Source organism: Cuculus canorus, chromosome 15, assembly GCF_017976375.1.
Source record: "Cuculus canorus isolate bCucCan1 chromosome 15, bCucCan1.pri, whole genome shotgun sequence".
NCBI classification, from domain to species: domain Eukaryota; kingdom Metazoa; phylum Chordata; class Aves; order Cuculiformes; family Cuculidae; genus Cuculus; species Cuculus canorus.
In genome coordinates, this window is record NC_071415.1 from 17,196,693 (window position 1) to 17,219,939 (window position 23,247).

Genomic DNA, 23,247 nt, shown 5'->3' on the forward strand with positions numbered 1-23,247 from the left:
AAGTACAGAATTCTGTAGTCATTCATACAGGACAAATATAAAGGCAGAAGTATAAACAAAAGTATATTAATCTACTTATAACACATGGTAATTACAAACTGATTACAGGAAAGGCATGTGAAAAATTCAGCAAATAGTGCTCAAAATTACTAGACTGCAACACAGCACAAGTGTATAATATCAGATCTCAGTTGATTCTTTTAAGACTTCAATTATTGCTTCTTTAATTAACAAGTTTAAACATACAAAACACATTTCACATTTTATGGTTCCAGTAGACTTGTTCTTAAATTATTAAGGAGTTAAATGTTTTTTGTTCTTATGGTTTTAGAGAGAAGTTGGATGCAGCACACTCCTAGGAATCAGAACTGAAGCCACTCAACAGCACCAAGGTCAGCAAACACAAAATCTGGCAACATCAGAATCAGCAATGAAAATCTTAATTTAGAACTGTCACAATAGCTCCTGAGACTTTTGATAAAAAAGGTGAGAACTCAGAAGCAAATTTCCATTGGTAGAGTCAGTGCAGGCAGAGGGTACAACTGAATTTTTATTGCTATCATTTTCTTGTATACTTATTATAGTATTAGAGAAAGAAGTAACACAAAAGAAGTGTGATACATAACAAGCACATTAAGAAAAAAAGAGTAATCTCAGCACTGGGCAAATAAAGCAACAGTTGACTACATATTAAATACAAAAATGGGTATCCAGTTTCCTAGACTTATGTCTCAAGTTGGAATTAAAGTAGAAACGCGAGTACACTGTGGTTTCTCCAGCTGCCTAAATGCATTCATTTGCAACCTGAATATTTGTTTTGACAGCTGTATTTGGCTTAATACATTTAGTGCTATAGGGATTTAAGCAGCATTTAAACTGTTAAAACCTCACTGACTACATCAATCTAAAGCTGAATCTAAAAAAGAAAATTACATCAAATTATTTCAAATTAAAATATAATCCATAAATATACTCTCATTACATCAGTCTGCTCTGAAATACAGTCAGAAGTAAAACTAATCTTCCAATAGCAGTACATAAGCAAGTAGCACGTCCATCGCACGGACTTACTTCTCATTTTCTTTCAAGGGATCTAGACATGGAGCTTCTTTGCAAGGGGGGGCGTGTTTCTTTCAAGGAAGGTTAGAGGTTAGAATCCATCTCTTGCACCATGGATATGGATAGGCTGAGGTGGGGGAGAAGGAATGTGGGCAACTTCTAGAAGCTTCTTGTAATTGTCATCTGTTGCTATGGCATCAGGTCATTTTGCCAAGTGCAAGCTTCCAGTTATCATTTTAGTTAAAGTAACACTTAATTTCTAAACAAAATTATTTATAATTTGTTAACATCGTCTGTTAATTCATACCAGCATTGCCACGTTCTAAATAATAATCATGTACTTTATAGACAGAAACTTTTAGCTAGTCATTAAGTTTTAATTCCAAATTGAAATTAAATTTTCCAATTACATCACTTACTCAGGGAAGTGGAATGATCCATCTATCCATGAATTTGCAATAGAAGCCTTATGGAACCAGCTGAATGACACAAAGCAATTTAGGTTTTTGTCTTGCATGGCAAAGTATGACTGCCATAAAAAAACAGCTTACATGTGGCATCAAAGGCACTGTTTGTGTAAATCAATCAGCTTACTCAATTTTTTTAAGTGGAAGGCTATAGAAAAACACAGTTAAGGAAGTTTCCATCAGAAATCCTTTAAGACTCATACAAAATAAAACTGAGAAAAGGAGAAGTTTGAAAGAGGAACTTGTTTTGGAGGAGTGGCACAATCTTCAAATTCATTAAATGGGAAAAAAGCTCAGCTCTTTGAACAATGTGACAGGATTTTTAACACCTGACACTTCTCCAGCAACTCAGTTGACAGTATTGATAATCAGTCCTCAGCAAAATCGGTTTTGTATTGATTAATCTGAATCTAGTAATTTTTACCATAGCAGCCTAAGTAAAATGTAGAGGCATTAATCTATTTTTACAGGAAATACTCAGAAAAGAGAACTAGTCTTTGTTTTAGAAGACTGTGTTTCCCCTTCCAGACCCAAGGGACAGAATCTGGCAGCCGAAGGCAGCCGCAGCACCTGCAGCAGGCCAGGAGGCCGTCAGGCAGACTGGCTGCCCAGGCGCCAGGGCTGGACCACGTCCCAGGTAACTTCATATAGAATGACAGAAGAGAGAAGCTGGGCAAGCAGGTAATGCACTGCCAGAGAACATGCAGAGCTGATGCAAAACAGGTTGCAAGGCCAGACCAGGGGCTATTCTAATATACGCTTCAGGGATATTTTTTCCCCCTGTGTTATATTCATGCCCATACAGTAGCTTTCTAGGTTTTAAGTACCTGAATGTTTCCAGGACTGTGCACAGATGCTCTGGTTTGAGTGGGTGAAAGATGGTCATGTGAGGCAGAGAGAGAGACACTGATAAGATGAATTTGAAAAGAGAAGTTCACTCCACAGACAGAATCAAGAAGTGGCAGAAGAAAAGAGAAACAGAAGATGCAGGGGTGGAGGTGAAGAAGAGTGGGGAGAAAGGAAAAGAGATAGGAGGTGAAAAAAGAAAGGAACTGAAAATGATGTAGAGGTATATGTTATATTCTCCTGCAGGAAAGAAAAAGATATTTATAAAATGAAGAAACCAGGGACAACAGAAAGACCCTGGAATCAGGAGTACATTAAAACATCAGTCTCATTAACTGATCTTATCCAAAGAATTCAGTCAACAGCTATTTCGTGGTATTTGATAATTTATCAAATAGTTACAAAAAATAAGAGTAAGGTTGAATAAACATTTTTTATCTTTGCCTTGTTATTTGATCACTCCAACTAGAAACCACATTTAAAACAAATAAACCCAGTATTAATCCAAATTCCATTAGCTTATTACTTAACAAGTGGTACTTATTGATTTAGTGATATTGCTCCCCATGAAACAAAAGAACAAAGTAATATATGGACGCTCAGTTTAAACTTAAGCTTTCGTTTATCAGGAATGTGTTTAATTTACCATAAAGTGCTATAAATAAAAGTAGAATATCATTGAGAGTTATATTAGTACGACACCACTGGTGCAAACTAGAACCTGTACCGACTCTCAAGCCTGTTCTGAACTCAGCTCATCCAGTAAATAACTCTTACTTGCCCTCACTGGTCAGTCTCCAGAGGAGTTCATGCAAGTTTTGCCTTATCTGCGCAAGACATAACATCAGTCCAGCTAAGGTTTAACAGGTTGCAGCTAGTGCAATTTGGCTTATTTTGCTTAAAACTACAGCATGCCTGCACGGGTACTCTTCCAACAGTGTAACATGGCAAGAGGGACAGCAATGAGAAACAGGACATAAAAGCATCATCTACTACCACAGACAGATCCAGAAGTCTTTTGCCTGACTAAAGGACACATCAATGGACTGTGTTCAGATAAATATTAATAGAACTTCTGTTTTCTACTTCCGTCCCTCACCAGCTGCCTGCTGGCACCCTCAAGCAGAACAGGTACTGTAGGGCGTGCAAATGAACCTCGTCTGCTTAAGCAGTAAGTGCAGCGCCAGAAAAGATTGTTTGAACCTTTTTTTTTTTTGCCTCAGGAGAAGAGTGCTCAGACAAATCATTCTGTTGGTATGCTAGAGGAATGCCAGTCTGGTTAGTAACAAACAGCATTGGGCGCAAGTGGTGGGAGGGGAAACAGCTGTTTTTGCAGTGATCATCTAGTCATGATCCAGGTCCTAGATGTTACTCCAGAAGGCTTCAGTTAAATAGCAGGTACAGTTACTATCTTCCCTTCAAACATAGCAGGCCATGACTTTTATGGGAATGATTGTGAATGTACTCTTTCAGCCAAGGGTTTCAATATCCAAGTCCATGGGAGGCCGGGTCCTTTTTCCAAGCCTTTAGATGAGCTATGTAGCTGTATCAGACAAAGTGCATGCTAGGTAAAGCAACAGAAGATTAGGATTCAATCATCAAACATTTTTTTCTGCCTCCTCCTTTGCACCACAAAATTGAGCAGAGCTGAGAACGCCCGTAAATTGGCTCTTCATCTCTATGAGCACAGAGGTTGGTTGTAACTTTCTGAATTGATCACAGCAATAAGAAAATGCAAATGCCAGGCAAAAGTCAGCAGATTTCTCAGATAACTGATGTACATACAGCTTCCGTTTCTGACAGACAAATAATGTCTGGGGAGCTGCTCTTATACATCAAGCCACACAAAACTCCTATTCCAAATCCATTTTGTTCCCAGGCCTCCGTAAGAGCTGCACAGCTGATCACCACAGAAGAAGTCCAACTTCAGAATATATTGTTATGCCTCAGTTTCAATTGCTTCCTACTCTTTTTCTGCTCCCATGCATACTGGAGTATGGGAAGAGGATCAATGCAATGTATTTTTAGTAGCATAAGCTGAAAAATGGTGCCAGCTTCTAATTTTATCTAAGGATTAATTCTCTGGAGGGACAAAGTAGTCAGCAGCAATTCACAAAAGGAAACCTCAGCCATGCACTGTGATCACACACAAAAAGACACTTCAAGGACCTAGGTGGGATTTAAGTCAAACCATTTCTAGAGGACAATAGCTATTATCTTGCCATACCCTTATTCTCCTTTTGCTTTTCTTCATTTCTCTTCCCTTTTCTTCCCGCCTCTCCAAAGATCACAAACGCAGTTATACAGAGATTGCTCACATAAACTACTGCAGGTTGGTCTCTGACAGCCACGTAGTACTGGTGCAACTTCCAGTATTCCCCTGCCGGGATTTTTCAAAAGCATGTTGGTTGGCTTCAACAGTGCATCAGTTTTCTTCTTCCTCTAGGGAATTTCATGGAAAAAGTTATGAAAATTTACTCCTGTCCATAGTCTCTCAGTAAACACTATTGCATGAAAGGAGAATGGACGCGAACACTTCCCTAGTGCTTGCTCAGTATACTGTAAGCAGTAATAAATATGAAAAACACCTTCATTCTCATGTTGGATTTACCAGGGGAATTAAATTTCAGTTCTCTGAAATATCACAAAGTAACAGGGATGGGTACATGATTCCCTGCCCTCACCTGTCTTGCACGCGTGCCTGTGTCTCTTTCTAGGTAAAATTTGAGAAGAAGCACGAACTTCATTTTCTAAAGAAGTGATAGGCAGGAAAGCAAATGGAATCTTTTAAGGGAAGGCAGTATTTATATATCATTAACAATACAAAAGGCAAAACCTTTTTCCTTGCAATTGTTTTGCAGTTTACTTTTGAAGGATTTGGATTTATTTCTTCAGTCCTGGAATAGTAAAGGACTTGCACTAAATCTTTAATACTTGTCTAATACTAGAACATTATCAATAATTATGGCTTAAAAAGCCACTGCTACTGTCTGTATGTCCAAATACAAAAGATTTCAGTCTAATGAAACATGCATTCCTTTCAGTTATATTTTCCATGTGTACATGAAAGACTACCAAAGAGATGACTGTTCAGAGTTCTGCTGAATGACCAAGGCGATCTATTATAGATGACGAAGTTTCGTGCCTCTGGGGAAAACCTCTTCAAAACAGGTCTCAAAATACATTTTTCAGAGAGAAAAATAATACCCTTTGAAAAAATTATAGCAGAAATCATGTACAATGAGCCTAAACTACAGGGATAATGTCAGCGGAAACACTGACAGGATACAGTTTCCCAAATAAATTAGACAGTGATACTATTTTTAAAAGATATATTTTTAAACTTCTTAGATACCAATCAAGGTAGGAAATGCCCCCTCAGTTTATTTGTACTGAGGGCTACAGAACGCTAAACTCTAGTCATACCTTTGTGCCAACCCTCAAGTTTAACATGTAAACTCATTACAGAAACTTTACAGCCCAAGGCTGTAGGTGTGAAGGGGGGTGGCTTGCATAATGACAAGGTGAAGTCACAGAAAGTGGCTCAAAACCCACATAAAAATTTGACTAATTCATATGAGAGTTGGAGACAGTACTGGGAATGGAATATGCTAGTTGGGAAGCAGTTCTGATCAGTGCTCAAAAATATTACTGTTGAAGAGCTCTAGAACAGTAATCACAATGTGCCAAAATCCAACACTCATGCGAAAGCAAGAAAAAATAAGAGATCTACTGTGGTTGTACTTCATTTCGAAGGAAGGCAAATGATAGGTAATTATGATGATTTTTAAAAGTGCAAAAATCCTTGAAGGCAGCATAGAAGTTATTCAAAGACACTGTCCCAGAGGCTCAGACCATATGCACTGCATTTACTAAGAACTTCAGAAAGATCAAAAGGCATCCAGACTGACTAAACAACATAAACAGCAGCTGTAAGGATGCTGGTAAGAGCAGAACAGCACCCTTCAAAAAGCTGAAATGTCCAAATAAAGAAAACAGGTAAGATTTTTTTACACTAGAAGGTTAGATACAAAACTCCAAGTCAGGCTAAAGAGTGTGAAGAACAAATGGAAATAGAACAGATCTGAAAACTAATAAATCCCTTTTTAAAGGCATTAAGAGCTGGTAGCCTGCCAGGCACTCACTAAGGCGAACATATTCCACTTGCAAGGTGCGCCCAAAGATAGTGTAAATTTTGTAGCCACGTTTATTCTGAAGAAACTTGTGAAGATCTAATGCCAGGATTCTTCCTTAAAAACAGTGCATCAGCTCTCTCTCAAATCAAAATCCCAGTAGATGATTCAACAAATAGACATGAAACATAAAAAAACCACTCAGATTAGGTGGCATCCGCATAAGAACTTGAAAGCAAAAAACAGCTACCCCCTGGGGAGGTACATCTTCCTTGCAACTGCCTTTGCACCAGAGAAGCAGGAAAATGGCCAGTACCACGCCTACATTTAAAAGGGTTTCCTGAGCAACCTGGTAACTCCTGAGTGCAAAACTGGCACCTCTACAGGCAACTTCATAGAAACCGTAACAAAGACATTAACTGCTGCACTTACTGATTCTTCAGAAACAGTAATAAACAGCTTTTCCATGTACAAGGGAAACCCACTTGATACAGTCTACTGTCTCCAAGAGGTATCTGACAGCTACTCACCAAAGACTCTTAAGGAAGCCAAGCTCTCTTGAAATATCAGTGCCCTCACATGCATTAAAAAAAAAATAGCAAGAAAAAAAGAAATGGACAAGACACACAGATCCCACCTGAATCTGCACTGGAACCTATAGTGTTCAACAAATTCAAACCAATCTGTAACAGCAACTGAATAGCGAGGAAGTGAAATTTGCTAAAACTAAACCATTTGGCAATACGAGAACAAGGCCTGGTTGTGAAGAACTGGGGAGAGACTTAGTATGCAGGGACAGTTCAAGAAAGCAGATGAACTTCAATGCAGAATCATGCAGGATAGTGCACATGGGAAAAACACCACCAACTTCATAAAAATGACAATAGTTCTAGAAAGTACTATGAAGAAAAGACATCTCAACGTTCAGTTATGTCTAAAAAGCAGAGATAGCAAAGGAATAGAGAACTTGAGAACAAATAAACAGTATGAGAAGCAACTGAAAAAATCTAGAGTTTGCAAATATTGGTGAGGGAAGTTTGACAAAGTCAGGACCATAAAATCACCAGTGGAACTGAGAACATGAGTATGCAACGCTAGTTATTTGCCTCTTCCAGATGAAGGTTTTGGAACCATTAGCAACAACTAGTAAAAGAAAAGTTCAAAACAGAGACACTTCTCAACCAGTTAAGCTAACAGTACCACAACTGTTTAGTTACTCGCAAAAGGTGCTCTATGTACACCCACAGAAATTCTTTCCACATCATGCTACTGGCATACTTGTGACAAAAGAACCCCAACCCAACCCAAAACAAACAAACCACAACTTTTTGGGAGAAGTGATGGAAAAGACAGAATTCACCCAAACAGACGGTCCTGTTTCTTCACTAAAATACTAATAAAAGTAGTAGACATCTGAAGCATATTTACGCACAGGTAGAAAAGACAGAGAATGAATTAAAAAAGTAAAGTCAAAGCATACAGAGATCTCTTGCATTTATGTACTGTTTGCTACTATGTTCCGTTGATTACATGGATAATTTAGACCCTAACCTTGAGCTTCTGATTCGCACGTCATGTATTAAGAGCAGATTAGAGCAGGTGACAAGAATAAACTCCACATTATGTGGAAATGGACTTAACAAAATACTATTACCAGATATGGTGTGAAACAATGATTTTGCAGAAAGAGAAGTAAGAAAACCAAGGAAATTAAACTCTTAACAGCAACTCTAAAATTTTAAAAAGAAACAGTGTGCCAAAGCTGTAGCAGTGCTACAATTTTTTTTTTTATAGCTACCTGTTTAACGGAAGAAGTGAAGCCTACAGACTGAGGAGAACAACAAAACACAGACAACGGACTTTCAATTCAAAGTGCAAGAAACTTTGCCTTAGTTTTGTCTGCCATTGGTTGTTCTTTTCCCCAATCATTTAGTTATTAAAAGGCTGTGTTGAACTTTAGCCTCTTAAGAAAGAGCTATGTAAACACTGACAAAAAAACATTGTACCCGTAGATGGGAGCTGGACTATGACAGCCTAAAAAGTCCTGAACAAGATTCAAAACAACTAGTCGGTAAGAAAATTCTTAATATTTAAAGCATACCAAACAAGGACACTTCAAGAGAAAGAAACATACCTGTAAAAAACAGATACCTGTATCACATTCTTCCTTGCACGTTTTCATTTTCAAGTACTTCGATAAAGCTTTTGTTCAGAAATTTTTACACTGATGTCGAACACTCCTTTTGTTACCATTTCACTATAGAGTTGGTATAACTAGATGGCTTGAGTGCCATCTGTCCCGTCAACAAACGCTAGGCATTCTGTTCCAAACCAACCCCACCATCTGCAATTAATAGGTTGCCAGAACGACTGTATACATATACTTCACATGCTCGGAGTTAGTGGTTTTTCCTTTATTTGGCAACAAGCAAAGCCAAATATTTCCAATGAAACCACCACAAGATTGTTGGGATCGAACAGCCTTGCCCACCTCCCCAAACCAATGCAACACGTGATTTATAAACAAACACAAGGAGATAAAGCGCCACGTACGACAATAGGGAAAGATTTCTTCACGCAGAGCAAGTTATGCGCCTGAAAACGCCGCAGAACGGCCGCCCCCGGGAGAGGCCGAGACACACGGCGGTGTCCGACCAACCGCCGCGGCTCGGCAGGGCCTCCTCGCGCGGGGAAGCCAGAGCGAGCCCCGCGGGGCCCTCCCGCCTCAGCGCCCGCACACCTGTAGCCCGCGAGGTCAGCCCGGCGGTGAGGCGGCGGCGTGGCGGCTCCGACCCGCCCGGTGCTGGGCCCCCTGGGCCCCCCGGTCCCGCCCCGCCGTACCTGGGCGGAAGGCGGCCAAGCTCCGGTCCCGCGCGGTCCGCCACGACGCCCCCGCCGCTGCCGCCATGGCGCCCGCCCGCCCCGCGCACAGAGGGGGCGGCACCGCCAGCGCGGGGGAGGCGCCTGCGCGAGGGCGGCCGCGAGGGGGGAGAGAAGGGAGGAGGAGGGAAGGGGAGAGAGACGAGGGGAGAGAGAAAAGGGGGGGAGAGAAGGGAAGGGGAGAGAAAAGGGGAGAGAGAAGGGAAGAGAGAAGAGAAGGGGGGAGAAGGGAAGGGGAGAGGGGGAGCGAGAAAAGAGGAGAGGAGAGTGGAAGCTGGGGGAGCAGCCTGGGAGGGTCCTGGGGGAGAAGCGGTGTGGTGTCTGCGGTCACCGGGAGCGGAGCCAGCCTGTTACGCCCTGCCTTTAAGTGAATAATAATAATATAAAATACTATATGTAAATTTATACTAATATATAATGTGTTAATTAATAATAACAATAATGATGGAACAGGTTCCCTTACTTTCCAGCTGTTCCCTCACCCCGATCTGCACTAAGCCGAGGTCCTCTCAGAGCACTGGCAGCGCCTCTGGACCCTGCGGGGTGTTCTCCAGGTCAGATCTCCTCTCGGCCTCAGCTGCACTCACAAACTTGGGCATCGCCTCCAACTGCTCTTTGAAAAACGGAAAAAATAACATTAATGACAGAAGGGAGCGGCGTCTGCCAGTGCCACCGTCTCCTCAACCCCACCCAACCATGGCCACAGGTAGTGAGGTGGCCGCGACCACGGCCCACACAGCTTCCAGTTTTTCACAGCACCCGCTGCACAGTCAGGGAATAACCGAGAGATATGGCTCGCCCTTGCAAGGTAATGTTTTCTTAATCTGGGACTGGAGTTCCTTTTGACCTAGCAACAGAGGAAGGATAATACGGTTGCCGTGTCCCGGTCAAACAGCCGGGACCCCATTATTCTGCACTGTGTGACGTGCAGAGCTCTGAGTGCCTCTTTAGTGTCTTGTGAAATCTGTAGCAAAGCACTAGGTAAGGTTCCTGTTATCAACTAAAACACATTCCTATGGCTCAATTATTTTTCCATCTGTAAAATACGTATTATTATCCACAAATGACAACAGTCTGATTGCTGCTTGTGAACTGCTTGATGATTGTTAGATGGAAAGAGCTAGAGGAAGTCTTTTTTTATTAAGTAGCTTTTGTCAATTCCCCTCTTTGTGCATTTGGTACATTGAGCAAGTAGATACTAAAGTGCATTTCTGACTGTCGGGTGCAGCTTATCAAAACATCCTAACACCTTCGTAGGAGAAGGTGATCATGGTCCAATGCTGGAACCGCACGTGCTAATATACAAGCAATTGGCTGAATGATCCAAAGAGATTTTTGACCTTTTCTGTTTCCATTTTCTTCTCCTCCGCTTAATAGGGCTGAGCAGTCATAAACCAGAACATACGACTGCTGCATGACTTCAACGAAACTCGGAGTGAATTTTGCAAGGGAAATACCATCAATATGAGGCCAAAAAGTGTAGAGAGAACGTGACTGTTTTGGCAAGACATCATACTGCAGTTTTGTAGCAGAAGGATGTGAGCTTGTCATCAGCACACTGAATTGCCTTTGTCTTAACCTGGATGTGTTGCTAAAGGCAACCATTTTTTCTAAGTGAAGGTACACACATCTGAAAGACTGAATCAGACCTGGCAGAGACGTGGATGCTAAGATCTAGTTTAATCTAAATCTCTGTAATTTCATAGGTCTTTTTTTCTAGATATGTGTAGGGGGCTTTCTTCCACACAATTCTCTTACCAGTACTCTGATCTCTTTGCAGGATGGATCATGGATGAGCCTCAGGATGCTCAGCTCTTTCCAGTGGATGAGTATGGCGAGTACACTGTGTGCCTATGTTGCCTCCTCTTCAAATGGAATCCTTCTGTATTACCTCAGCTTGAATATTGTCTACTGTAATGAGGAACCAAGAGAAATTTCCATTTTGTAATTTAAACACATTTTCTTGTGATTTTGCAGCCTGAGTACAAAAGTGTTTTCATCTGCAGAAGTAAAGGAACACTTGCATATAAACGTGAGAACTGAGGATGGGGAGTGTGTGTGCAGGAGAGGGATTTCTGCTCTTTCTTCTTCCTTTACTTTGCCAAATTTGAAGTATGCATTTTTAAAGCCAAGATCATGGACCAAATGCTATACAGCTAAACTCATTTTACTGTGACTAAATTGTTTAAAGTTACTACTGATCTATGCTAGTTTAATTATAGATTTTATGGACTTATTCCAGATGAGGCCTAGATAAAGCAGCAGAATTTTGTCATAGGACTTGATTTGTTATACAAAGTGTCATGAATATAATGACACTGAATAAATAATTTACAGTACCACGTGTCTGGTCTTATTTATAGAATATGAATTGAGAATAATTTTACTAATCTTAAAGAGTTAGTGTGAGCATACAGAGAAGAATATACCATTCTGAAGAGCATGCAGGATATTAAGACAGATGAAGAGTGAGAAATGGAGGAAATGCTTATATAAGGTTTAGCTTAGTAATGACTGTGATTAGAATAATGCAGATCTGAGGAAGTCCAAATCTTCTAAAACTTATTCTAGTATGTATTAGAACATGCTGCAAATCCTTACAGTTCCTAACAACTTGGAAGTTCTGAAAAACCCAGCCTACTTAATTTTTAATGCAATTTAAAGTATGATTGTATGTACCTCAAGAGACCTAGGTAAAGTACTAACAAAAAAGTATGTAATTTTAAAATTTACTATCTCTGATGAGCAACTGATATAAAAAGCAAAATAGTCAAAGCAGTGGTTTCAGGAGGGAATCCTTTCTCTGTTCTCAGCAAATGAAAAGAAGACAACAAATTGCAAAAATAGAAGAATACAAAAGGTGAAAAGGACAGAACAGGTTTGGTCTAGATATTGTAATTAAAATTATGAAGCACAGACAGATATGCATTTTAGTCTTATATGTAGAATAGAATGACTATCTGCCATCTGGAATTCAGGGAATCCAATGAAGTTTGGAGGTATAAACAGCACACACAGGACTATCAGCATCTGTTTTCAGTGCATGCTCGTTATATGAGTCCTTGAGGGATAAGTTAGAGAAAGTAATGGGAATTAATAAAACCTGCTGATATAAAAAGGATCACATCATTATATTTGTTTAAAGACAATATGGACTTACAATGCTGAAAATGAAAAATGCACACAATGTATCAAGTCTGTTTTCTATTAAACTCTTCTTCCAGCTCCCATAAATCCTACAACATGACAGCATTCCTGTCAGATGTAACATTTTGGAAGGTCTGGCATATGATACCCCTCCTATTCTTCTCCCTGGAACAGCTAGTGGATAAAAATTTTTAACTTTTCAAAACTTGCAATAGTACCTCATACCAACCCACTCTATCTTCCATTCCACTGAGAAGAGTAAAAGGCTCCAGGATCACTCTGCAAGTATAAATAAATACAGCAATCTGAGCCTAAAAAGTTACAGAATGTGATAAGATTTAAAAGTTTGATCCTTTGACATTCTATACAAACATAATGAATTATTACACTAAAAAGAGCTTATCAATGTTAAAAGGTCCTGTCAATATTTGGCCTTGATACCAAATGGCTTTCCATTTTCAAAGGGCCCAGAAAACACCATAAGAAATATTAAAAATGTTTTGCACAAACCAACTTAAAAAGACTGGTTGACCAGGACCAATATTTTGTTGCTAGGAAGGGAACAATGATGACATTGATTATTTCTACAGTTAAGAATCCACAATGTAATTTATTATTATCTGACTCATGTAGTGTGGGCAGGCTCCATTTGTTCAAGAAACCTGTAATGTATTCCTTGAATCACTGTAACTATGAGAGATATAAAAGTTGATGTAATGAGTTAAACACACTATTTAACTCAATTTGTTTTGCACACTGAATTCCCATTTCTGACACAGATACAGGTTCTATCTAGATCTACTGGTCGTTTTTGTAAGGCATCTCATTCGTGTGCTGCCCCAAGTTTGAGTTCAACTTTATTCAGGGTGCCTCTCATTCTGAATTTCCCTATCCTGAGATTTTCGGGTACACTGAGTACTTGCACCTTTCATTGAGTAACTACCAGAAAATTCAAAAGGCGTGACCAGTAAGGACTCCAGGGAATGAGACAGCTAGACTAGAAATGATTCTTTGATCTGGTGTATGGTTTTGACACATTGGGTGGCTACTCCTGAAGAGCCATGGATGTTTGGGTCATGAGCTTGAAACTGCAGGACACATAAAATATGCATTATCAGTCCAGCAGGGCTAGAACCAGGTGGAAAAAAATCAAGGCTTCAATTAAGGTACCCACTTCCAAAATTATGCAGAAAATTTGTGACTGACTGCCTCCTCATCCTAACTATCTAAAAACTTTCTGACTTATATAGTTCTGAGTAGGTGCAGGTCCAGCACTGCTCCAGTTAGAATTGGACAGCATCTACCTATTATCTAAAGTCTCTGATGCTACTGCTCATCAAGACCTGTCCAGTCACAAATGAAACAGAAATATAAATAGATTTGAAGAAACTATTCAGTATATGTATATATATAGGCTTTGGGTACATACTATTGAATTTAGTCTAAGAAGAAAATCTAGATTTAAGAGCTTTTAATTCACATCTAGATCTAAAATTTGGACTTGCTGGACTTGTCTTAAACAAACAGATTTTCCATCAATGTACAAGCAAAAGCAGCAATCTGGCAGAAGAAGCAGCATTGAGTTTATGCATCTGTACATGTGACTTCCAGATTCCTTTCTCCTTCTTTGCTGATAAATAACATTTTATTAGAAAAAAAATACCCCCCGAGATGATCATTAACCACAGTTGCTATTTCTGCCAAAAAGAAAAAAACCTCAAAGAATCAGCAGTCCTTCAGATAGTAACATTCAACAAACAATCAGAGCACGAAGATGTTTTTTCAACTAGTCATACAAGAGCTTTCTTGTTTTACTGTTACATTGATTAACTCAAAATGCATTGCAAACGTACTGGGCAAATCCTTTTGTTTCCTTGCGCAAAGCAGAAAATTATTTTTCAGACTGGAAAAGTAATTTTTGCATTACAGGTGACATGCAAACAATTTTTTTTTTTTTAAATTATACTTCCTTTTTCTTCTTTTCTTGTATAGAGAGAACCCATCCTCTTTCATAAAAGTGGAAATTTTTTTTTTGTCACTTGACTTTTCGCTGTCAGCCTCTTTGCAGCTCGCTTGTTTAACAAAACATTTGTGAGAAGCACAAGTACGTCACCATTCTGACAGGATAAAACAAACTGGACACAAAGAAATGACGATACCAGATTACTCATAAAAAAGTCGTCTTTGTGATTACAAAAAAAAACTTTGAAAGAGGGACCACTGGCATACCACTTTGTGAAGCCATAGCTCCTGCTCCAGAGTGAGGGTTGACACCACAGAACTGTGCTCTGTCTAAGTGGAAACTGCAGTTACACATCAATCAGGCAAGTAAGCCCTCTTCTGATTTGCCCGCACGGGTCCTGGGCTACCACTCGTCTCCCCTCAAAAGACAGCCTTACCAACAGATTTCTTTAGCAACTGAGAGAATATTTGCTGCCTTAGAGGATGATTTATGTCCCCCAAAACCTCCATATAACTCTTCTACGCATTAGTATTTGCTTACGTCGTATTCCAGGTTTTGCATGTGAAATAGATCTTCAAATTGACTTTACCATCTGTGATGTCACTATACAGCAGTTGCTGAACTTCCTGAAACAGGATGACGATGAAGGATGCATCTATTTTGCCAGAGATTTCTGTATAAACCAAAATGTTTTTCAGTAATTAAAGCTGGAGATGAACAAAAAAAGTATGCTGGGAAAACCAGAGATTAATTTAAGCATAAATGACCCATTTAAGGTTTTTTTTCAGTAAAGTAATGACTGAAGAAAATGAGTTCAGAGACTGATGAAGGATGCTGAATAGGTAATTATTGCTATTACAAACCTCTTACTTTAATTGGTAGGAAATGTGATTTGAAAATTAAATAGTACTTGATTTTTAAGGTTTCAGTGTGGACTCCCATTCAGCTCTGTCTGGCACTTTTGTTTTTCAAAATTTCAAGGACCTTTCCTTTTCCATTAATGACAGTATTAGATAACTAGAAGGATCCATTTTTCAACAGTTTTATCTCAGCAATAAATTACAGTTTCCCCTTCTCTCAGGTCTAAAGATCTGTGGGTGTTTTACAGGCCTTGGGTAAAAAGAGATAAAGATCAAATCCGGACACAGGTACAGGCACACAGAGGCTGATTTATGAGTGAAGACATAGCATGCACCACAAAGCTTCTACTTTCAAAATGAATAATAGATGAGGACAAGACTGCATGCCCTACAAGGCAAAAGTAATCCACCTGTTTTGTACTAGCTCTTCACTTCAACTACTCTCCTCCTTCACTGGGTTTGCGATGATTCTTTCCAGGTTTCCTCCAGTTGTACTTATTCATAACAACTTAGTCAATGACAGCAAACACTTTATTCTCATACTGGTGTTCTTTTCATTTTTTAAACCTGCCTATGTTTTTCAAACCAATGTCTAAATAAAAAAAAACAGATTTTATTTGAAGATAGAAAAGTGGCTTTCCTGCTCTTTGAACTTCTTCTGGTTTTAGAACAACGGAGAACCAAAACTGTATTTGTGGAAATATTCTTTGGTCTTAATGATACATTCCTACATTTGCTGCAGGATGAGCACAATACTGGTATTTCCCCTGTACCGCAGGCAAAATGAAGAAATCAACTGGAGTGCCACTTCTCCAGATGACTTGGAACCACTGAAGATCATTTTGATGCTTGCCAGTTGGTTGCAGGCATATGCGGTAGAGAATGACAAAAGGGCTACACTCACCGCTTCACAAATTTACTCTGTGGCAAATTTAACGGGTGATCTTGCAAACTGAACTGTTGCATCCATTTCTGCTATAGACAATCTAGCTTTAAAATCAGATAAAACTAAGCCCCTACTACTATGAAGCTTATTCAGGCTTGTTCGACGGGCACGGCAGAGCCATCAAATGTGTCTGTTCAAGAGTGGGTTTAAGAGTGGGAAAACTACACAATGCCAATGCAAACCAGCAGAGAGACTGAAGGCCATTTGTCTACAGGGATGCACTCAATATGCAAAGATGTAATGAACCACGTTTAACCACGGTGTATCGACGACACCCATTTGACAACACACACGTTGGCTACAAAAATATGGTCTTGAACTCATGCAATGGTCTTACTTTCTAGACCAAGCTACCGGAATGAATGATAAAACAAGAACATCCTAAAAATAGTGAAGCACGATTAACATTTTTGTTGAACACAGTGGGATGGATTCATCAACCATAACAATTTTGTGAATAATTAACTGTGCTGAATTTTTCATTTTAAAAAAGCACAACATTAATACGGTGTAATTATTACAGTGTTAAACACGTTTGAATTAGAAGAAGATAACTTTGTCATTAGGTAAGTAAATTCATAGTGTCAGGACATGTTCTCCTCCCCAGGTTCTAGGAATTATGTGCCTAACGTTCTCTTGCAGCACACAGTACAAGCTACTATTAATAATATATCTATAGCTGAACATAAGGTATGGAGGGAATATTTAAAATGTTTAATTATTCAAATGAAAGAATTAATTGACTGTGCCTTTTCTGCAGTTCCACAATATTTCTAAACATCAGAAGAGCTCGGCATGCAGGGAAGAATATAATAGGTGCCCAGGAGGAAACAAAAATTGAGTGGAAACTGAAAACTTTCCTAATAACTGAAGCTACGGCATACACACTGTATATGCTGCCATTTGGAGTTACATGCAGAAACCAGATCATAACACATTCCTATGTGTTTGGGCTCCTGAATGGAAAGAAATCTGCTAAGAAAAATGTGAGCATATCATTCCTACTACAGTGTAGATTGGTGGTGTTTGCATATTAACAACCTATCCCAGGCTCTCGCAGAGGTGACGAGGTCGCTGAGTGGTGTTGGCATTGACCAATTAACTTTAATATCAAGAAAATATAGATTTACTTTTACTGTCTTTTAAGTAAATCTGTAGCATGTGAATTCACAGTACGATGGGTGTTCACGCATGTGTCTCTTCCTTATAAATCTTTTTTATGTTAGTATCTTGGCATGAATGGAGAGTCTTTTCAGGGAAAAGGTACATCGTGTTCAACTGCTTATGAAAGCAGTACAAGGCTTTGATCTTTGGCTGCTAAGCTTAGACTTTCAACAGGTGTCTCCTTACTCTCATTTCATGATGAGTTCCACAACTCCGAATTCTGTTTTCAGAGAATGGAGTGACCTTTTGAGTTGCAGGTGTCATAGGAATTATATTGTACTCCAGAAAACCTTGAACAAAGGCCTTGAATGTGAACAAGTAATCACTGATTGGAGAGCCAGTGGAGTATATCTAGTGTTGGCGTAGTACTCATACTTGTCCTTCAGTTCTGAAGAGCAGTGAAGTCCAAATAATTCAAATTTAGCCTTTCTGTGACAACTGTAAGCAAGAGGATATTCTGCTCACCAAAGAATCTTTTCTTTTTCTGTCCTTCCTTACATGAATCTGAAGTAGCTGCTTCATCTATTACTGTTATTGTTATTGTTATTGTTATTATTATTATTAAGATAAGTAAACCAAACCAACAGAAAGAAACCCGGGATGTGTTCTTATGTTGAGAACAGGAAAGTAGGATTCCGAGTACAGATTCTTGAATTGATCAGGAAAAGGCACCTACTTGCTATCTTCTGCTAGCTATTTAACCTCCATAAAAGAGCACTGGGTGAGACAAACCTCTGTGATCAGCACTTCACTCCTGATTGTCATGTTTTCCACTCAGTATGCAGGTTTATGCATTAATCCTTTTAAGACATCTAACTCTCCGCATGTCCTATAGAGAGAGCTTATATATCCAAGTGTGCATTTGAGATTCTTCTCCAAAACACAAGTGTTACGGAAAAACAGTTTAGGCCAGGGATTTGGAACAGAGTAACTGGCTCTGGGGGAAGGGCATATCTATGCCTATACAATATATAGACACACAAACTATGGTATGATATATAAAAAGTGTGATTGGTGAATCTGATTCAGTGGGTGAAGATGGCGATTTACAATGCCTATTAGATATACAAAATGTGAGGTAACGCTGTACCAACAAGCTGCACTTCACTACACTATTTACTTCTGTATGAGACAAATTTCTTTTGTTCCCAATTGCACCCACCTGCCACCATACTGTTTGATTAGTTCTGTGAAAACTAATAAAGAATTCTGAATTGGTGAGAAATTGCCAGTGCTGAGCTTTTGGCAAAACAGCATTCATTATGATACTTCCAAGCTTGCCTAGATGGAGATGATCACATTCCTTGCTGGAACAGGCTGACGGGAAAGCAACTATTCTGTTTGCCTCTCCAGAAATCTTCAACGCTTATTTTGCTCAAGAGGAAGTCAAACTCAACTGGAAACCAGGCTGATTTAAATATTTATTTTCAGGCAAGCTATAGTCAAAGTTTAAATACTGTTAAATGTAAAACGTCTAGCCATATAAACAAGTTATTTATGCAAGTCAGCGTGTTTTCATTCATCTAGCAGGGAGGAGGAGAAACGTAGGCAGAGAATCAACGTAAAGACTGTGCATAACTTTTGTGTGCCCTAAGCCTTCTTTTGAGAATTTATTTAGGGCTGAACTGACTGCATAAGGCCAAATTTCTTTCCCAGTTTAGGTTTTGTAAACCAGTATTGCTAAACTGTAGTGGGGATCCTCCCACTGTGCATTTTAAAGCATTGAAAGGTCTGTATATGGTCTGTTTATGCAATTGATACACTACGATATTTGAAGTCCATTTACCTTAAATAAGGATGGGAAGCTTGTCCAGGAATGGCTTAGAGGCCCTGACCTGGAGAAGCATCTGTCACCTTGCTGCCAGCCAGAAATAATGGTATCATAAACAGACTGGACTAGAATTTCCAGTCTTTCCTCTTGGCTTCCATAGCCAGAAGGAATCTGTGTAGTTCTGCTGTTGCTCTCCTTTTTTTCCTTTCAGCTCATCGCTGGGCAAACAGGCACACTTTGTCTTAATAAAAAGAGTGATCAATTTTTTTACTAACAACCAGCAGAGAATGCTTGCTTTTAAGGCTTCTGCCAGATTGCTTAATTGGACTCTTTGGATGATAAAAGCTAGCAAAAGGCTACGCTAAGAGTCTCAAAGCTCTGATTTTCCCACTTTAGCACTAATTTGCTTCTGGATAAACTTTGGTTAATCAGATTTCTGCAACTCAAGCAAATAAAGAGCGAGATTCGCCCTGTCTGAAAGGAGCCCTGGTCCCATTTAGATCCATTACAATTTAATCTACTAATATTCTCTCAGTACTTACTACTTCACCCAGCTTTTGAAGTACAATTGTTTTGGAGGCATCCATGTATGTACACAGATAAAATATTTCAGAGGTTAAATACATTCAAAATTAATTTCTCGGTGAAAAATATTTTACATTTAACTCCTAATGTACTGAATAACAGATTTACAAACCTTAGAGAGTGGTATCTGGTTTCCCCACAACAGCAGTTCTTCCACTGACTCCTGAGAATATCTTGTTCTATTTCTGCAGGTGAAAGATTAGCACCTTGTCTATACCCACTCAGACTTTGACTTGCAATGCTGCTGCCAGCAAGGACACAAACTAGTGTAAAGTGCAGTGGCATTCCTGTACAATGCAGCTGTTAAGAATTTGGTAACTTAAAATAGCAGTGCATACTATTTGAAACTTAGAGCCAACTAAATCTCTAGAGAAAGGTTTTGAGAGCCAATGAGATTGCTATTGTTCTTCACATTTTTCCTTTCTTTAAGAGAACTGCAATATTTCTAGTTTCTTACACAGCCTAGTCCAGCAGGTATTATATTTAATCTTCTAGACTGAAAAAAACCAAACTCCTCATCCTTGTATAAATCCTATGTAAACAGAAAAGGTACAGGGTAGAAGTTAACTTTGAGGACTTTCTGTTTGAGCTTCTGAACAGTAAATCTCATCTGAACAAATATTATAATAATACCATTCTTGGTAAAACTTGCCTAAGATGATTTATCAGACAGACAGGTATACAAAACAATTTTTTTTTTTTTTGCTAAGAAGGAAAACTTGCATTTATTTATTTATTTATCACCTAGAGTTTTAGACGAGCTTTTTGTCAAGAGAATAATATACCATATGGGTGTTGTTTCTGAAAAAAAAGGTGCACCTCTTTTGTACAGTCCAGACTAAATCAAAGCGAAGAGAGCATTTTGTGGTTTCTACAAGTAAATTCCTGAAGACCAACAAGACTCAACAGATTTTTAGGACAAAATCATAAACTTGTGGTGAGCACAATGCTGTGTGGGGGAGGAGGGAGAAGTGTGAGCTGGATCCATCATCTATCTTGGCAATTTTACTGTGTTCATCACCATGGTATCAGAACACCTTTACAAGCTCTAAGAGTAATCACAGTAAAGGATCTCTAGTTTCTCCTCATGTCCTAGGAGGGATGCCTTTGTTGTTGTTGTTGTTGTTATTATTATTATTATGGAACAGGGTAGGTGAACATGAGGGATTTTGTATTTTATTCTGAAGGAGCTGAGATTTCTAACTGTTCCAGTATCATCAGGGAATGAACTCCACAGCTGTACGCCAGCTGCCAAGAAAATGTTATCTGTTCATAGTATAGAGATGACTCTTCTCTGGTCCCAGAGGAATGCAGCTGTTTGGAAAGGTCATGAAGTCAGCAAGAAATAGCCTTCATCCTCTTACACCGTCAGGGCACAGTAAAGTTGCTTAGGATGGATGTAGGCAGGAAGGTAGAAACAAGGATTGTTGAATCCACTGCTGATCTTCCCTGGCTCCGCTAGCACTGCGGGCAGCTTCCCTCAGCACATGTGCTCGAGAGCTGTCCTTATCGCTGCCAGCAGAGCACGCCTCCCCTGGGCTGCAGTGACTGATGGACATAGAGACCAGAGCTCTCTTGGAACATATTTTGAGCAATATATAGCTATCTGCGCTGGAGCTTAAAGTGCACTGTATGCAAAAAGATTATTTTCTTAAATATTTCTACATTCTGTTATATAATAGCCATGAGAATGTGGCCCTTATGGTTGTTATTTTTGTCTTCATATTTTTCTGTATGTTTTTTTCTGTATGCTTTAATGCTAGGGTTTGGGTTTGCTTTCATTACAAATAACACTAGCATTATAAAATGACCCCACTAAAACAAATGGAATTTTATGTCCTTTAATTAACATCTCAATGAGAATAAACGTATTAAATTTGATCCTTAGATTGGAATCTTCACTCCATTGAATTTAATGGTAATATTTCTGTTAACACGAATAAGTCAAGACTTTGTCCTTCGCGTAAAACTGTCAATAAGTAATTAATGATAACCAACAGACCTCATCCTACAAAAAATCCTTGGCAATGAGATGAAAAGACTGAAAACTGGACCCAGGTTCAGGCTTTGCATGGAGGATCTATTTCTGATCTTGCTGTGCAAGTGGTTTTTTTTAACTTGAGCTAAACATTATGACAGAAACAAGTGAGATAATTAGGTATTATGAGATATCTGCTCTTTTTCACTTGTGGTCATTTTATGTGTACTTGCATTGTTTATGTAGGAAAGTGGCCATGTTGTTCAGCCATCTAAATTATTTGTTTCTTCATTGTATTATCAAGGCTCACTTCGACTGCTCTAATTTGCATAGAAATATCATGCCATTTCCTTTTCAATTTTGTTATTTTTTTTCTTCTTAAAGAAGATCACTCACTATATTCACAGGGAAAATTTGTTAAACTGAAAAATCTTATTTAAGACTTCAAGGTGTATATAAATTACAAAATTGACTTTAAAGAGACCAGCTGTCTGTCAGGTGTGTGGGAGTGAATGACAGACTAATTCCCCCACACACCCAAGAAAATTGTGAGTCGTCCTTTTACCAAGTATTCAGTTACAACTGGCCTATGTATATATTATTTCCATATTGTACAGAAGTATTGCTTTTGCAGCTTCTTTACATTTTACTCCAACATTACTTACCTATACAGATCTACAGATCAAATAATCTATTCTGAAAACTGTACTTTTATGTGCCAGCATTTTGTATTAAAAATGTGTTTAACCTTACTGTACTCTGCAATAATCTCCTATATGTGCTAGGGAGCAGATATCCTAAATATGTTATTAACATTAGATTGTATTTAGCAGGTTAGAGATAATCTGCTGATTTAAGTAAACACTATAGCAATAAGACACCACGAGAATTTGCTGTCAGCATCTTTTTGCACCACTTCGCAAGACTCCCTAATGTGCATTTCAAATTACAGTTAAAATCTTTTTATCTCTCCTATTATCTATCCAGCTGTGGGATCACGCACTTTCACAATAATAATAAAAAAAAACCCCTAGGTAAATATATGTTACAAAACCAAAGGAAAAAAAAAAGAATTGTTATCAAAAAAGTTCTGCCACACATTATTTACTTTAAGCATTTACTCTTCAGTTTACTACTGACATGATTCAAAAAGAAAGGAGACTGGATTGATGCCTTCCCATTCGAGAGAGATATAACAGGATACCTAGACAGGTGTTCTAGATGGATATTCCCCTTACGTAGGAACAACAAAGTTGCACTGTGCTGAGATATATCAGCGATGCATCCTGTTAACATCATCAGAATACTCTTTAGAAAGAAAACAACAAAAATGGCATTTATTTTTCTATTTCAGATCCTAACGTTCTTTTACCCATCCATCAGTACACCTGGTTGATAGAGTATTTCTTCTCCCTTGCTATCATGTCAGAGGACAGAGAAGCCAGCCC

At 38.9% G+C, this 23,247-nt stretch overlaps 2 protein-coding genes across 11 annotated transcripts in view; one reads left to right on the plus strand and one right to left on the minus strand.

The window, feature by feature from the left end:
* CPPED1 (calcineurin like phosphoesterase domain containing 1) overlaps nucleotides 1-9,461 on the minus strand; it is a 42,399-nt gene extending 32,938 nt beyond the window's left edge. For 3 of the 5 annotated variants that reach the window (XM_054080315.1, XM_054080316.1, XM_054080317.1), the window contains exon 1: nucleotides 9,347-9,461. In XM_054080315.1, coding sequence (XP_053936290.1) covers nucleotides 9,347-9,413 — 67 coding nt within the window. In that variant the 5' untranslated portion in view covers nucleotides 9,414-9,461. Of the gene's footprint in view, nucleotides 1-4,599; nucleotides 4,815-9,058; nucleotides 9,211-9,346 lie in introns of those variants that run through there. The other 2 variants (XM_054080318.1, XM_054080319.1) reach the window with 2 other exon arrangements.
* Nucleotides 1-11,691, plus strand: part of SNX29 (sorting nexin 29) — a 180,823-nt gene extending 169,132 nt beyond the window's left edge. For 2 of the 6 annotated variants that reach the window (XM_054080294.1, XM_054080296.1), the window contains exons 24-27: nucleotides 332-392; nucleotides 2,055-2,207; nucleotides 9,856-10,193; nucleotides 11,166-11,691. Coding sequence is in view for 2 of the 6 variants with exons in the window: in XM_054080297.1 (XP_053936272.1) it covers nucleotides 332-372 (41 nt within the window). In the remaining 4 variants the exon portion in view is untranslated. Of the gene's footprint in view, nucleotides 1-331; nucleotides 487-2,054; nucleotides 2,208-9,855; nucleotides 10,194-11,165 lie in introns of those variants that run through there. The other 4 variants (XM_054080299.1, XM_054080297.1, XM_054080298.1 and 1 more) reach the window with 4 other exon arrangements.
* The last annotated feature ends 11,556 nt before the right edge of the window (nucleotides 11,692-23,247 follow it).